Here is a 17,687-nt window from a genome sequence, read left to right on the forward strand (position 1 = left end):
CCTCCCGCCGCGCCCCTGCAGCCACAGCTGCTGTGCCCGTCTCCGTGCTGCCGCGGGCACTTCGGGCCCGCCGCGCTGGGCGCCAGCTCCCACGCCAGTCAGATAAACCGAGGCAAAATCCGTCCGTCCTTTCAGACCGTTACCCTTGAGCCAGGGCAAGGAGCGGTCTCACGCTCAGCACCGTCAAATCCTCGTTAAACCGAGCGGCTCGGAGCGCTTGGGCTGTTGTCAAACCAAAGTTCACAAACCCCCATGCTACCCGTGGGCTCTTCTGCGTTGCAAAGCCCAAGCACCAGAAAAGTACAAGGCCCGTTTTTTTCCAAAATGATTATTTTAATGAATTGACACTTTCCAGAGGTACCCATCTTGCCCCTCTGTAGGCCAAAGGTTAAACGCGTTAAAGGGGAGAGAGGCGTGCTGCAGAAAACGATTCCCACAGCAGGCTATAACCATTTCTTGCATTACAACAGCAAAAACATTGAAGAAAATATTTCAGTAAAGATTTCTACTTAGTAACAATCTATAATTCTATTGCATCAGGAAACAGACCAGAATAAGCACTGTTGATATGTGAAAGTCACAGCATAGACGTGTTTCACTTTAACATGTACTTTTACAACCGCAGCACAAAATCTATTACCTGCCCATCACTTCATGTCCAATGGAGCACACTTCAGGCACTCCCTGAAGCTTTGAAAAAGCTATTTAAAATAGTAAAGAGGACTTTTTTTTTTTTTTCAAGAGGAAAAAAACAGGTTTTGCAAACTGAAAATTTTAATCCATTAAAAATAGTTTAAAAAAATTGAGGATTGACTTTACCAAAGTAGGATAAAGGACTAACTAGCCACCAGTCGAAGAATTTGGTTCCGTAAGTACGTGCACAGCTGGTTCATCAAGTCTCTGTTCTGTCCTTCAACCCAGTGCATTTCTACTAACAAATCATTTCCTTCTTTTTTCACATTCATTAAACACTTAAAGAGAAAACATCTACTAGCTTCTTTGGGACTTTGTTCTTTTTCACCTGCCAAATTGCTAGCTTCCTCTGAAGGGCAAGCTTCTTCCTTTGCATTACTGGAACCTCTGCCAAGTGATGTTTCTCCCTGCTTCGTTTCTGTCTCCACCTCCTCCTCCTCCTCCTCCACATGCTCACTGTGTTGTTGTTTGGCAGCAGATTCTTCCGTGAGCTCGTCACCTGCGGTCAAGTGGACATCCTCATCAGGTGCCATAAACCCCATTTCAGAGTCTTCAGTCTTGGGGTTTTCACAGTCCAAATTGTTGCTCACACTCTTCTGGCTGTTTTTTCCCTCTTCCATTGCTTGCAGAGTATCTTCAGAAGCTCGAGGAAGTTCTCGTAATTGCCTTGTTCTCTCTCGTTTCTTTCTCCTCAAATGAATCCAGGAGTTTTCAACGGCAGTCACAAACAGGCTAACTTCATCTTTTCCACAGGGAACATGTTTATGCTGAACCTGTTGCAGAAAACAGCACAACTTTATACTATCCTCTCACGGTTACACTTTCAAGTAGGATGTTGTTTGAACACATAATACTTCATACTGTACCTTCAGATCAGTGAGAATCTTCTCTACCCAGGCTCTAACCACAGCAATAGCCTCTACAGCATCCCAGCCCATAGCTGCAGCTTTGATGGATAACTCTTTGACTGTAGAAGCCAAGACTATAAATGTAATTGGTTTTCGTGGTTTTTCTAATTTTCTTCTTTTAGAGGGAGGTGACTAGAAGAAGAAAGAAAAAAAAATTAAAATGCTATGCAGAATTAGTGGGACGACTTTTGTACTTTGACGAAACGAGGATTAAGAGTACAACGTAAGCCACTAAACAGTCATTGGCGTGGCCTGAATTTCACTTCACTCCAGAGAGTTTCAGATTAAAAACAGCTAACAGGATCACACACTTTATGCCAGCCTGATGGACAGAGGGAGTTTATCTTCAGATGTTGGGCAAAAAGCTTCACTGGTTCCTTCAAACTATTAGCTCTCTGTGAGCTGAGAAAGTGCAGCTGTTCTTGGGAGCAGAGGTCAAGTGCCAATATCCACATTTTGATCCAAGTTCACTGAAGGTTTACCTGCATCTTCTGTAAGGTTGGTTCTTGTCTACACCTATCTTAGAGTACATGTACATCTGTATCCAAAAAAGCGACCACCTCACATTAGTTCAGGTGAACGAGCTCCACTTACGCTTGTGTTGACAAGTCTCAGCTAGACACGTTCACATCTATTACCAACAGAATCTATTTGGTAAATTAAAACCAAGTTCTCAGAGGGAAGCTTAAAGTTCAAATCTAGCCCCAAACTTAGCACATTTTTAATACTACTGTCATGGCTTGATGTGGAGGGGGTGGGGGTTCTGGTGGCAGGAGAGGGGTTTTGCTCCCTGCAACCTCCCCAGTTTTGGAACCGGGTCAGGCTTAGTTCTGGCCACCAGATCAGACTGCCATCCCCCTCGGGGTTGAGCCAATAGGGCGCCTCTGCGAATTGCCCTATTTAAGTCAGCACAAAGGAACCGGAAAAGGTGCTTTGCCCAGGAGCGAGGAAAGAAGGGAGGAGGGCACTGCCCCCTCTCCCTGGCTCCCGGCCGGGCAGCTGCCTGCGTCGGGCTGGCGCCGCCCACGGAGAATGGCGGCGGCGGAGCCAGCTGGGGAACTCAGGGGCACCCCACTCCCGGGGTGCCCACTGGGCTGAGTTCACCTGGAGAGGACTGAGATCTGAGAGAAACAGCTGCATCGACAGCAGGTCAGTGAGGATGGAGCCGGAGGAGGTGCCGGAGCCGAGTTTCCCCTACGGCTGGTGGTGAGATGGCAGGTGGCCCCCCTGCAACCAGGACGGCCTCGGTGGAGCAGAGACCCATTCACAGCCCGTGGAAGGAAGATGCCTGAGCCTGAGGATGGTCGTGTTGGGGGCACGGCAAGGCAGAGAGGCATCTGGAGTCTGCGTGACGACCCACGCCGGAGCGAGTGGCTACAGCTCCCTAAGTACCCGAGACTGTGGTAAAGCCCACACTGGGGCAATCTGTGGGGAAGGATTGTTTCTTGTGGGCTGGACTCACGCTGGAGAAGTTTGTGGATTTTTCCTCGTGGGTAGGAGATCCATTGGAGCAGGGGAAAAGGGTGTAAGGACACCTCCTCCTTTAAGAAAGAAGCAGCAGTAACAGCACGGAATGAACTGACCTGCACCCCCCCAGTCCCTGCCCCCTGTGCTGCCGGGGGGAGGAGGTAGAGCCGGGAGGAAAAGGAAAGGGGGGGGAAGGTGTCGGTTTTAAGATCTGGTTTTGTTTCTTTCTGTCCTCTCGAGTAATCGGTTTTGTTTCCCTTTGTCCTTCTAAGTAACCATTAATAAACTGTTTTGCTTTAAGAAAGCCCAGTCTGTTTTGCCCGGGACCATGGTTGGTGGGTGCTCCCTCTGTTCTTGTCTCAACCCTCAGTCCCTTTATTTTTTTTTTTCTCCTCTCTACTTTACTGGAGAAGGAGAGACTGTGTGAGTTTTAGTTGCTGGATCAGCCTAAAACCACGACAACTACTCAACTGCTATTTGGAGAATGTTACAAGCAACCCTTACTTTCACTGAAACCCACACGAAGTTTCTGCACAGGCTTCTTTTTTCCTCTGTAAGCATAAGTCATTTGTGCATCACAGCTGCTAACAGACTGGCAGCCAGGTAAGAAATCCTACTGTCCATAGAGCCCAGCACATCCAACGTTCCAGTCTGAAGGAGGACAATTTGTTTCACAACAGTTATAGCTCATCAGGCCCTTCCTCAAATAAGGGGCACAGAGAATCACAAGCAAACCAAAATTAAGCTACTTACAGGTACTTGTACATCATCATAGAAACTCCACGCCAGTGCCCATCTCATGGTGCGTCCTTGACAGAACTCAGTATGAGTCACTTTAGGAACCTATGCAAAGAAGCAACACAAAATTTCATTTCATATTAATAAACTACATTGTTTTCCTGCACACGTCTTCAAATTTTAAAAAATTACAGAGTTAGTATAGATTTATTTTCTGATGACAGAAATGGAGATTCTTTCCATTCTTTCCAAGTGGCAGTGCCACTTGAAGCTGGTTAGTGCCATGCCTGGTACTGGTGCCCAGGATTTCCCATCTCTGCTCTGCCACATCTGTGCCCTTTCAGAGCTCCACGTTCAGCAGCACACAACGTGACCCTTTTGTACGGCGATCCAGCACACCCACAGCACTAATTTGCATTCTGATTCTGCAAAAAGCACATCCTTTCTCCCTGTTCAGAACCTGCTCCTGTTCCACATTAGGATACTGAAGCCATTGCGGTAGCAAAGGAACACAGAACAAAGGCAGCGAAGGGCTGGGAAGCCAAGCCACTCACTTGTGTGCAGATGGCAGAAATGTGCCCAGAAACACTTCTTTGCCCCCCAAAAATCGAGTCTGAACTTACACTGCCTTTAAATCTAAAACTCAGGTGTTAGTGTTTTCTAGACTTTCCACGCATAGATGCTGTAAGGCACTTATGTATGGTATGGAGAACGTGCTAAATACTAGCAAGGATAAATATCAAGCATCCTACCCGACTGTGAATTACCATCAACTCCAGAGCATAAGCCCCAGGTCTGCACAGAAGGCAAGGAGGTGGGGTGGAGAAATCTGTTACTTTTGAGAAATGTCTTCAAAAAGAGAGAGGAAAAGGTGTCTCTATCCTAGAATTTTTCCCACCTTTGGATCCCTAATTCTATCAAAATTTCCAGTAAATACAGCAAATGTCAAGACAGTCTGAACAATGAGTGGACTTTCTGGAACATTTATGCTGCATCCTAACCTGAACCTGCTATGTGCTTGGTTACGATCAACGTATTCCCAGCTCTGATACAACAAAGATTACAAACCTGAACAAAATGGAATTGGTAATATCAAGAAAAACACAGAAGGAAACCTCAGCTTTTCTATGCAAGTTCACAAGGTTTTACTAAGACTGATGTGCAACAGTTCAAGGACGGGGAAGAAAGTCAGATACTTGAAATCTGGTGCCCAGCCCAGCATCTGCTCTTGGCACTGAGTCTGCAGATTCCCTATGGCCTGTAGTTCATCTTTCTGGGAACTGATTTCACCACGTATTCTCTTTTCTTCCACTCTCCACCATGTACAAGGACAGATCTCACAATCATTTTCTTTGTATGGAAATTGGAGAAGACTACGCTTCCTCCAGAAAGCCATAAAAAAGTCCTTTGCACAGCCTTCTTGCACTAGAACGGCAGCACAAGGTTTAATTTTACTTGGTGCCAGAATTGAATAAAAACAAAACAATGCTGCTATTTAAGTAATGTTGCCATTTCTTTTATCAAACAAATTGCTAGATTTCATGTTATCTAAGAGGAAAGACAGGTACAATTTTTTTTTTCCCCTACAACAGCCCTGTTAAGGCTATTTTAGAGCAGAAACCCTATATGTTCTAGAACGGAAGAAGATATGCTTCTACATGTAATAAAAGACAAAAATCTGGAGATGATAGGTGCTACTTATCTATCAGCTTTGAATCTACAATAATTAAATCTCAACTGCTTTGAGTGCTTCCCTAACAAGGAATCACAGTTTATGACTGTAAATAAAAACTCAGAAAAATCATTCAATAATAATTACCCCCACGCATCGAAACACAGTACACATTGCATAGATCACACAGATGTGCTATATACGAACTCACCCCCTGGATTCGAAGTTCCTCTTTCAACGGTGCTAAACTGCATTTCTTCCCCAACATGCAACTGTACCATCTGCAAACACCACATTAACAAAGCATTTTACAAATACAAATCAACTGAAAACGGCAACTACCAGAAAAAAATACTTGAATCAGAAACCTGCAAGAACAATAGATTTAAAAACAAAACAACAACAAACTAATCACGCTCTTGAACTGAGACGAGGACATAGTACAACACCAATCTGAACAGAAGGCCCACAGACAGATCGGTTGAGTTTCTAGGAAATATGTTAAGATTATTATCAAAAGAACGTCTAAACAACCAAGAATCTTGTTTCAAAGAGTGATTTTAGTTATGTGGAAGATGTTATCCCTTACAATAATTTGTTTTAATTTCTCCACTTTATTTGGAGAATGAATCAGAATAAAAAGGAATATTCAACTATTGACAAGCATTTGTGCCTCAGAAGCAGACCTACTGACTACCCCTTCTGCTCATTCGTAACTCGTTATCCAGGTTTCCATCACCTAACCCATATTTCATGAGGAAACAAACAGGAAAAAAAAAGGAAAGAAATATATTTTCCCACTTCTAGTGGAGCTTATCCTTCCATCCAGCTCCACATCTCCAACATCTCCAAACATTATACCTCTGTTCTTTGCCTAAATTACTATTAGAGCTCTAGAACCCTCTCTTCCATAGTTTTTGGTGACTAGATCCAAAAGGGTTATTCATAAATATTATGTCCTGAAGTACAAAAATTAGAGTTCCCTGTTATCAAGGGACAGTTTCCTCAAGACATACTATGCATCTACATTGAAGATAAGCACTTTAAATTGCTCACATATACAAATTAAATATACTGTAAACTGTAAAAAAAAAAAAAATTGTATCAGTGCTACTAAGGTACAAGTATTTAAACTGATTTCCTGTATAATGCAATATACAGAATTAATATATGCAGCAACACTTTAATTAAACTCCAAAGTTTCCTGCAAAACTAAAACACACATCTTTCCCAAAATTACAAAATACTGAACTTGCAACTCCTAGCTGAAGTAGGGATGAAGGGTAAATAAATCAAGATCATCTCCTGGCCCAGGGAAGCCTCTATTAGCAGTTTGTTCATTACTCACGCCCTTTGGTAGATTTGCCAAACCTTCTCTCTAACAAAACAGGAAACAGTACTTTAGGTAAACTGTTCTTTCTGTAACAGATTCTCCAAGGTAGTTTATCCAAAACCGCAAACTGAACCATTCCTATCCCTCAAACACACAGAGCTTATTTTTCCTAAATACAACAAACAGCTCGCATGTGGGTACGTTCCATGCCTTACGCTGTCCGCTTGTCGGACCAAGAGACACCCTCCTCTTTCCCAGAGGAACGGTGTTGCCAAGAGCAGGAATAGAGGAACAATGCATTCCTCACAATTCCACATCACCTTTTCCTGGCAAAGACTTCCTGCCCTGAGAGTAACAGTCAGTCTCTACCACATTTGCCGCTCCTTTCAAGGTGGTCCAACAGCAGCTTCACCACAGGTGTTTCCCTAGGGTCTACAGGCACCATCCGGCACCCAACACGACGTTGCCACTGCATTTCCAGAAGTCTTCACGGATGCATCCCCTGCCCCCACCTCACAGAACCAATTAAGTCCTCAACTGCGTACACGTGCTTTCCAGATGACAGCACTTCGCACAGCACACCACGTGCTCCTGCGGAAACTACACTGGTGGAATAAAATCACGACATACCAGAAAGAATACGTACACAGGATAAACCCATCCAGCTGCAAGTGGAAGAGCATTTAAAACATATACGGATATACCATCACTTCCTCCCTGACCCGCCTCCCCTCAAGCATTGTATCACCGACTAAATGCAGAATAATTGTTTCAGCTCATATTTAGTTTTGAAAAATCACTAAATTTTAGACACACGTAAGAGCAAACACACCTAAAAGTCTGCAGCAACCAGCCTAAAATAACACTCTACCTACAAAGTTCGACAGGAAGACCAGTCGTTTTCCAGTGTCCTTGCTGGCACAAACAAGATCGCTAAAACTTCTCAAAAGTTTAATTCTTCTGGCTTCTAACCACTTCTGAACATCAAAACCTCTATTTTATCACTCTGCCATACTACCCATCCCCTTTTTATAAGATTTGGTGGGTGACAGATAAAAGAAGAACATTAAAAAAAAAACCCAAACCACCATGTTTCAAGGTTTGGTGAACTGCAACCTACGCAAACCTCAACTTTTTTTTCTTCAAACCACTACAAGACAGAAGCACTTTTAACAGAGCCAAATGCAGTTTCACTTTGTCTTGTTTTTTCAAAAACTGAATATATTCTTCTTTTTTTTCAGGCCCATTATTAGAAAACAAACATTCTAAAGAAAAATTTTGGTATTATGTAGATGAAGATGAGATTCTAATGCAATGCTCTGCCTAGAAGGGTCTAAACAGAATGAAAACCACTTCTTGAATGTATAAAAGGCAGGCTGTATTTCCTTCACTTAGGCCACTAATGAAGGTGTGGTAACACACACATAAAATTTTGGCAGCTATATTTTAGAAGGATGTTAAAAAAACACCCTGAAGGAATCTTCCAGACAAGCCAGAGGAATAACGTGTAACACTGGGGAAGTGAAGGTCTGATAGTCAAAACACTGGAGATGTGCCAGCTGTTTGTCCTGTTCAACAGAAGGTCTCGCTATGGTTTCTACTGCAGCTGATGTTCACCCAAGACAGCACTCGGTACAACAGTGCCCCTTAGGAGGCAAAACTGCCAGTTACCAAAATTCCACCAGGAAAAGATAGAAACTTCTAGGTAACGAACAGATAGCTAGGCAATGTCATACACCCTCCCATCCCAGATGCCCTCACGAACCACCTCTGACTGCTGCTGCAGGCAAGTCTGTGTGCTAATTTAGCTGCAAGCCACAAGTGTCACTGGCACAGGCTTTTTTTGCCCTCCGCCTTTAAACAGCTCAAACGACGAGTTGCAATTGACGCTTAGGAACAACTAATTTTACATAAATGAGACTAATTACTGATGGGTATGTACCATTAAACAAACCAGACACCACTGGACCACAGCTACGTTCCGTACTTAAAATATCACTTTCACATGATTTCTGTGAAAGAAGCAGAAAACAAAGGTGTTTTTTTTTTATTTAACTGGAACAAAGCACTTACCGTAACCTCTTTTTAAGTTGTAGACTATCATGAATAATTCTTTTGACAAATTCTAGTTCTCCCCCCTCAGCCATGATTTCTGTGATCCCTCCTGTATTTACAGAACTGGGAGGGGGACGCCGTGGATTTCGAGAATTCACTCCCTGGACAAAAAAGAACATTTGAGATGAGCATTTAATGAAAAGTTAGGCTGCTTTGTACACTGCTTCCGCCGCAATCTTCAGCGGGTAGCAAGTGTCACCACCTCTAGTTATCTTTCCCCCATCAGAATCATGGATAATAGACAAAGATATGTTCAAAATAAGCATAACTGAGTGAATTTCCTACAATCTCAAACCTAGGTAACAGTGTCCTGCTAATACAAAATATGTGGTTCCAACTCACGTAAGACATGCTGGTTACATGCATTACAATCTATAGTGTTTAATTTCAAGGCTTCAATCTTTTTTTCTACTGCCCTGTATTACAGAATTAAGTTTCTGACTATATTCAGTGAGTATTGCAAGAACTTGTTCTGAGCTGTATGACATTGTCCAAACCACTAAGGAAATGAAAAACACAGACAGGCACGATGCCAGAAACTAATTCCTCTGTACCACTGTTATGCAACGGGCACCTGATTTCAGATTTATTAGCTGTCTACTTGCCACACTAATTCTCTAAGACAGTAAGAACTTGTAAAAAAATTCTACATGTCATCCCCCACTTGAGGAAGGGTAACAGTTAAGTTTTTCAAAACTCCTTTTGGGCTGGGGAGGGAGAGGACTTAAATGCCATTTCATAATGATTGGGGATTTTCCACTCAACCTTTCCCAAGGGAAGAGGTTAAATCGTAGCTATCCTCCCACTCACTCAACACCCAGGTACATGTAACATTTAGTTTGTTAACTTACTTTTGCTTCCAGCTGGTTGGCAAAAAAGGGAGGGTTGCACATGCAGAAATCGTAAACGATCTCGGATTCTTCTTTTAGTGCATCCATTAGAAGAGTCTTCTGTGGTACCTTAACCACTAACAGAAAACAAGAATTTGGTCAGTAAGGAACTTCATATTTTATCTAGCACACCATTTACATTCGGTGTTTCTTGAAACACTGTATTGTATAAAAACTGTACTTTCTGAAAAATACTTTCTCAAAAAAAAAAAATGTAACAAATATCAGCATGCAAATAAAGATTTCAGGTTAAGGAGAAGCACACAAACAGCTTGTGTGCTTATGCACAGTAGCAGAATCACATGAGTCTGGTTGAAACAATAGGAACTGCTCCAGTTATACCGAGTTCTCTGATGCAACTACAAATTCACTTTAAGCCTTTTCAAAAATGAACACGAGTGTCAGTTAATCACCCCACAGGCTCCTGAGAGATAAAAGAAATTCCAGTCTAACCAATTTTTTTAAAGACAGGAAAAACCTCTTGTTTTTGCTAGAGCGCAGAGGTAAGAAAGACAAAGCCAAAGCCATCTCCACTGCAGTCACACAGCACAAGATTAGCTCTAAATCTCATCTTACAACAAACCAGACCGGCCGCCTTAGCGACACCCCGCATCCTGCACGGGAACTGTAGTCTCATACGACTGAGACGAATCGCAATGGAAGGAAAAGATTAGACTTCCTTTCTGGACAAACCTTCTGCTTACTTGAGTCCGCTGACTTTTTATTACCCATCACAAGGATGAAGGCAACATCCCACATACATCTCCACTGTCTTTCCCCAAAGGCTACATAATTCCCTTGGAAATCGTGGTCAAGTCCTGTCATGCATCTTCTGAAGACCACAGGAACTCCAGCCCAAGGAGCAGGAATTTAAATACGGATGAAGTCCAGTTAAAGTATGTATAAAGATTATCACAAGCAGGACTTCTGGCAGCCTTTACCAGTCCTGAAACTCACGGATAATGCACACAGAATGAAGACTATTTCACAACAGAGGCAGAAGGCACACCTCTCTTCCTAACATTTACTACTACGGTTTATCATCATCCTAAGAACACAAAATCGTTAGGGTAGCAGGCAATTACCAAAGTTCACATTATCTACAGCAAGAGTAATACCTAGAACACCCACCGACTTTAAAGCTGCAGTTCTGTAAGGCACGAGCATTTCAGAGTACAGAAATTTATAGTCAAGAGGTAAACAAATTTTAAATCCTCTGAGAATAGGATAGTTCATTTTAAAAATACATTAACACATGGTTCCCTGTTTCACAATCTTAAATTTCTCAGTTAAACACTTAGCATTTCTCCTTATATTAAGTTGTTCACATTTAAAATTGTTGACATTAAAGTGTGACACTTTCTTATCTTGACAGATATCAGTTCCCCTGCTTCCCTTATAACATTAAAAAATAGTAAACCAATAAAATTAGTAATTACTAATTACAGATCACTAAATACAAATTACTAATTCCAATTACACAACGCAGTCAAACCCCGAAGTTCTTCAGCCAGGCACTGCCTCAGTTGGACCGACAGTTTTCACAGGACAGACCACACAGCATCTCCAGCCGCGGCGCAGTGCGCTGCTTTTGGCACTCAGGTGCAACCCAGCAGCTGCTGCTGCACACAGAGGAGATACTCACTCACGTGTCTGGAATATCCAGCCCACGGTTATCGGAGTATTTCACTGTCTTTCTTGTTAGCAATATTCTTTTCAATGTTATGGAGGAGGCAAAAGTAAAAGAAGGAAAAAAGAAAAATGAAAAATCACGGAGTTTGTTTTCACAGTAGAGAAAGCAGACAGCAGGGCTGAGACAAGCAGAGCTCTGCGAAAAGACCACGTTAATCTGAGCAGCAACACGTGGTCCGTTGTACCTACTTTCTAACATTACTGCAAAGTTACTCAGAAGATGACATCAAAGAACTCGTTAAACCATACTCCACCTACATAGCTAGATATTTAATTGACAGTATGTGATTTTATTTGGAAATAAGAAAGCAAATACAACAATCAGGAAGTAAACAATGTAGTAATCATGTCACAAGGCAATCCTAAGTTACTTTGCAAGTAGTTTGAAAACTTCCAGAGTCCAAGCTGTTGAAAATCTCTTAACCTACCATTACATACAGGGTACTGATTGATTTATTTATTTATTCATTAAATACCAGCAGACAAATTCTGGCCATCATCCCATTCCAGTAAAACAGAAGCACAACTCAGATGTACAACTCAGTACACCATGTAATTTCTTTTAGCATTTACCATCAATCTCCAGGTTTATCAGTTTACACATATAGAAGATTCCCTTTGGAAGAAAGTTACTGCAAACAGTATTTCACTTTCAGTTAAAAAACGTTAGTTTTCTTTCCTCTGAGAAGAAAGATGCTATGACGCAATTAGTAAACCATCACAGCATTACTGCTGTTTTTACTATCACTGAATTATTTTTATTCACTGAAGCTAGAACAACAAATGAAACTATTTGGCAAAAATTCCAAGACAGACTCTCAGAATACGACAAAAAGAGTGGGTTTTTTTTTAAAAAAACAGAGGTACAGAACAATTTCTAATATGACTCCAAAATGCTTTGCCAAACAAGTTACTATCTACAGCAGTATGCTCAGCTCTAGCTGAACAATTCAGGTCCAGGAACTAAAAAGTGGTAAAGTGGATGATTCCCAGGCAGTGTCTGGCTATGGGTACCACCAGTGGTCCCTTGCCCGTGACTCTGCCCAACAGCAGTCAGTCATTTACTCCAGCTTACCATCTCTGGCACAACAGCTTCACATGAGGCATTTTTCTTTGCCAGAGGTCTTTCCAGTTTAGTGAAACATCACCAGACCACTAAAAATCCTATGATGGCAGCAGTAACAGTAAACTTTCATTGTTGCCCACATCAAGTCCTGGATCTTCAAGACTGACACAGAGGACAGACCAAGATAACAATATTTTGGTAAAAAGGATGCTACCAATTCCAGCAGAACTCAAGTTTCTCTTTCAGAGCTGAATAACGGGCCTGCTTTTTAGTATACTGAGTTCCTACAGAAAATTTCCCAAGCTCATCCACAGACCAAGTCTGGGATACTGCTACTACCACCACAGGTATGGTTAGGACCTCATTCAGAAACCAGGAGGAAGGACTCTCTCTGCACAAGATGCCTATGTGTGGCAGCATGATGAGAATTACTGAGGGGTGCATCCACGTCTCCTTGCAGCAGCAACAGAACGAACTCTAAGAAATACTTCAGTAAAAGACAAAGAAGACAGAGAGGGGAAAGCACCCCAGGGTGAAGTTTAACTTTCAGATTTTCATAAGGAAAAATAGTTCCCTATCCACACATTCCATTCCAGACAAGCTGCGAGTTTCTGGCTTAAGCACACATGGACCTTAATAAACATTCTGCTTCAGTAAAAACAACTGAGCGTGTATTCGGCAGGAACACGGATTCTGGTACACCACTGAACAAGGCCAAAATAGGTCACAAAGTTTGTATGCTACTAAATACCTTATTCCACCGTACCTTTTATAAGATCAGACAAGTTATTCTGTTCCACATTCTTCTTGGCATAATTGAAGCACATATCATCCACTTCTGTGGCAAGAAAATACCAGCCATTCAAAGTTGCCCCAAGTAACGGGTATATGCAAGATGCTCCTGTCCCTGCAGAAAGAAAAAGCCAGGAGAAAGGCAAAATAAGTCTCTGGTGTTAGACACAGCACGGCTGTTAACTACGTACTTTTTACAACAAGAACTAATTTCAAGAAAACGTTGATTACTGATTATCTACTACTCTAAAGTTCTTTAGTGAACTTTATCTTCTTCATTTGAAGTACAACATTGACAAAGATGCACTTTTAATAAAACCAAGAATTTCATAATCCAGAATAAATTTTCTAGTAAATGATCATCTTCTTTTTAAGCTACGCTTTTTCTACATGACAGTGATTAATCTACATAGTGAAAGTCAAATATATTCTGTTTTTACCAAAAAAACCTATCACATATAACTCTCTTCTGCATTTTTCTGTTATCTACCCCAAATAATTTACTTTGATGCACACAGTAATCACAAAAAAAAAAATCCTGTTCCATCAGACTGTTTCTCCCTAATGTCTTAAAACAATCAAAGAAACAGGGGTGCCAATTAAGATATCTAAAAAGATAGCCAGAAAGATAAAAACTTGGTAACAAAGGAAACACATGCTAGCACAACATTATTCTTTCTCATAGTTACGGCACATCTAGGTGATCCAATTAACAATGACAGTCAAATTTAGGATTAAAGTAAAAGTGAATGGATAAAAGAAAAGGGAAAAACTTCTCACCACCACAAAACTTGAGTTCAGAGACATATTGACAGTCTACTGCTACACTGACTTACCGAAACACAAACAACCTCTGTCAGCAAGCAAAAGCATGCACTTATTTCCAGCGCTCCTTTACTGCCCCTCTTGGATAACTTCCTGCCTTCTCAGAGCTGGAACATCAAAGCTCACTGCAAACTCACGCCGAAGGTTTTAAAACAGCTGGAGACCTTAAAGGATCTGTTGTTTCTGCTTACCCAAACACCACGAAGAAGTTCATGGAAATTGTTTTCAAAAACGCTAATATCAAATGCGCAGAAGCTGGCTAACGAGTCTCAAAGTTAGGAAAAGAGGACAGCTGTGCACGCACTGCAGGACAACATAAACCCTGTATCCATCACAAATCCAGCTAAGAATGCAAGTCAGTAAACTTCAGGAATTTAAAAATGCCATTAAAAACCAAAACCAGGCTAGCAAACACCAAGAAAACAGTGTTGAAAAAACTGGCACGGTAGCTAAAATTACTGAACTCAGGCTTTGAGGAAGTCAGTAACTTCGGCATTTTAACATCAAGCATTAAAACTTCAGTTAAAAAGGAAATTCCAGGTTCTCTCGGCAGAAAACAACAAGCCTTAGAAATCATAAAGGAAGATTCTATTGACAAATATAAAAGACATGAACTAAATTCAAATGTACCATCACAGGTGCCTTCTAAATAATTCATGCAGAATCACCAACAATTTACAGTCCAAATGCCAATTTTATTATCTGTACGTGGAATACAGCTCCATGCTCCTACAGAAACTGCCTTTTTTTATTTCTAATGAAAATAAAATCATGTGCATCAGTGCACATCTGGTAAATTCACATCCCTAATGAACAACTGTTTACGTTAATCTAATCCAGATATCATCTAAATATTGTCTAATAATCCAGATATTGCAATTGAACAAGCTGCAATGCTCTTAGACAGGTGACATCCATCTGCTTAGTGGATGTCCATAGTCCAGTTTAAAAAATATTTAGTTTTCAACAACATACGGGAAATCTTTACAACCAAAAGGCAGCTTTGGTAGTATTTGCCTTGGTTCCCAATTAAGTCTCTTTTACAATTTAGCTCATGAAAATATCCGCATTGAAAAAAAAACAAAAATCAAAGCTTAAAAAAAGACAGATCATTCATCTCTCAAATACACCCAAGACCTCAGAAATTTTATTACTAAAAGGAACACTAGAAAATACTGCTACGCAAGTCACAAACTCTCTTGTGGAGTCATCCAAAAGCAAAATTAGTAATTACTAATGTAATATAACTAATTGATGACTGAGCAGAACTGCCAAAGTTTTTTTTAAATTCCTTTAGAATGACGCTGTTGCCCGCATTACCAGCAGCACAATTTTTGTACAGCTCAACCCAGTTCAAGGCCGCAAAAAGGCGAAAGTCTCCCTGCCACGGCCGTCCCGGTGCTGGTGCCGAGCAATCCCACCCACCGCGCAGCAGGCGACACGCTGGTGCAGCCGGACTGCAAGTTTCACCGTGGCAAGCACGGTGCTGACTTTCGTGTTTCTCAAATGTCGCGTTTCCCTACGGACACATGTAGGGAAACGTCCATGGCCAGTTCCACTGGCAGGAAATAAGGAAAGGAAGGGCTTCCCCTTCCCAGTACCTATGTCGATGCCGCGCCTGAGGACGCGCTTGGCAGCACCCTGGTGGCCGATGAGATCCTCCACCCAGTGGATGTAGTTGAGCCTCAAGGGAACGGTAGGGATCAGCCTCTCCACGGGGATGTCAATCGTAAGCCCAAAATCCTCCTTCAGGAGGGTACAGGTCAGAGCTCTCACCGCCTCGGGGTCCTTGAAATTCAGGCTGAAAGGTAGGAGCAGCGGTTACTGGTGCCGCAGGTGCAGAGGGTGCTGTGAGTGCAGCGGGTGCCACGGGAGCAGTGGTTGAAATGGGTGCCACGGGAGCAATGGGTGCAGCAGGTGCTGTGGGTGCCGCGGGTGCCATGGATGCAGTGGGTGCCATGGGTGCTGCGGGTGCAGAGGGTGCCATGAGTGCAGTGGGTGCCGCGGGTGCCATGAGTGCAGTGGGTGCCATGGGTGCTGCGGGTGCCAGCCGCCCTTCGCTGGCCGCACCCCGGGAGCAGACACCCGCGCGGGGCTGAGGAAGCGGCGGGAGCCGCTCCGCAGCCCCCGAAGGCGGCCGGGCCGGGCCGGGCCGGGCCGGGCCGGGCCGCGCCTCCCCCGCCCCCCCTCACGACGCGCCCTCCCGCCGCTCCGCCGCCGGCCGCCGCGCGGGGCCCACCTCACTCTGCCGGTGAGCGTGGTGTGCACGTGCTGCCGGAAGCCGGGGTACTTGGCGGCCAGCGCGGCGAAGTCGGGCGGACGGTCCTTGTACCGGTTGCGCGCGTGCATGGACTTGTTCAGCGCCATGGCGGCGCGGGCGGCCGGCCCAGCAGCCACCGCGGCCCTCTGGAGCGTACCAAGGAGCGGCAGGCGGGGGGGGAGCGGCAGGGGCGTACCAAGGAGCGGCGGGGGGGAGGAGCGGCAGGGGCGTACCAAGGAGCGGCAGGCGGGGGGGGGAGCGGCAGGGGCGTACCAAGGAGCGGCGGGGGGGGTGGAGCGGCAGGGGCGTACCAAGGAGCGGCGGGGGGGGGGGGGGGGGGTGGAGCGGCAGGGGCGTACCAAGAAGCGGCGGGGGGGAGGGGAGCGGCAGGGGCGTACCAAGGAGCGGCGGGCGGGGGGGGAGCGGCAGGGGCGTACCAAGGAGCGGCGGGGGGGGGGGGAGCGGCAGGGGCGTACCAAGGAGCGGCGGGCGGGGGGGGAGCGGCAGGCACTTCAAATGATGGACTGCGCGGTTCGATGGGGAAGGCGGGGGTTCGATGTCACACCTGGCGAAGGTTTCTGAGAAATTTCCCCACTTTAAGCACAGTTCCGCCTACAGAGCGCACACTTCCAGTAGTTATCATACTGCTGTGCTTGTTGAACAGAAATTGAGAAAGTGTATTAAAATGAGTTTTGTACTGTCTCCTTTGTTTGTTTGTTTTTTAAAAGCCACAATTAAAATAGTAGGTAGGCAGAGCAAAACAAATCCTCAAACCAGGAATTAAAACTGACTCCAGTTCCTGGCTTTGTCACTGACTGCCATGAACTTCCAAGGCTCAAGTTTTCTCATCCGTGGAGCGGGAACGGTCCTTCCTGCCTTAACACGGTGCTTCGGTTCCTCAGACAAAAACATGCTCTGTAAGATTAGTATTAATGTATAACCTAGTATTATCATTTTATTTATTTTCCTCCTTAAAAAGCCAAATACAGATCAAAATGACTCATTGTATATTGCTTAAAAAATCACTTTAAAAATGCTAGAATCACCTTTGACCCTTCAATATCTGAGAAGACCTGCAAGTGGATTTAATTTCAGCCCTGCTTCCTGCCCTCAGCCAGCTTCCTGTGACTTGAGGGCAGCTAAGCTTTACATACAAAAGTTCATAAAACTTGTTTTTTTTTTTTAAAAAAAAAGAATGGAGGCAGAGGTAAAAATATGAATTTTAATTCAGAGCAT

The 17,687-nt window shown here is 43.6% G+C and overlaps 1 protein-coding gene across 1 annotated transcript; it reads right to left on the reverse strand.

Moving 5' to 3' along the window:
* Positions 1-336: 336 nt before the first annotated feature.
* METTL16 (methyltransferase 16, RNA N6-adenosine) lies at positions 337-16,563 on the reverse strand. The gene is made up of 9 exons (XM_086631220.1): positions 16,431-16,563; positions 15,793-15,992; positions 13,341-13,481; positions 9,778-9,893; positions 8,885-9,027; positions 5,690-5,759; positions 3,822-3,911; positions 1,560-1,733; positions 337-1,466 (listed from the first exon to the last, which is right to left on the reverse strand). The coding sequence occupies exons 1-9, from the start codon at positions 16,556-16,558 to the stop codon at positions 837-839; spliced, it is 1,692 nt and encodes a 563-aa protein (XP_086487346.1). The 5' UTR covers positions 16,559-16,563; the 3' UTR covers positions 337-836.
* Positions 16,564-17,687: the final 1,124 nt, after the last annotated feature.

This window comes from Tauraco erythrolophus, chromosome 1 (genome assembly GCF_009769465.1).
Source record: "Tauraco erythrolophus isolate bTauEry1 chromosome 1, bTauEry1.pri, whole genome shotgun sequence".
In the NCBI taxonomy this organism is placed as follows: Eukaryota; Metazoa; Chordata; class Aves; order Musophagiformes; family Musophagidae; genus Tauraco; species Tauraco erythrolophus.

Excerpts from the sequence above, each read along its gene's own strand:
- METTL16 (XM_086631220.1), bottom strand. The coding sequence starts at position 16,558 with ATGGCGCTGAACAAGTCCATGCACGCGCGCAACCGGTACAAGGACCGT. Across the intron at positions 13,482-15,792 it reads CAGGCGCGGCATCGACATAG|GGACAGGAGCATCTTGCATA; the intron begins GTACTGGGAAGG and ends TTCTTTCTGCAG. Across the intron at positions 9,028-9,777 it reads CCAACCAGCTGGAAGCAAAA|GGAGTGAATTCTCGAAATCC; the intron begins GTAAGTTAACAA and ends TTTTTTGTCCAG.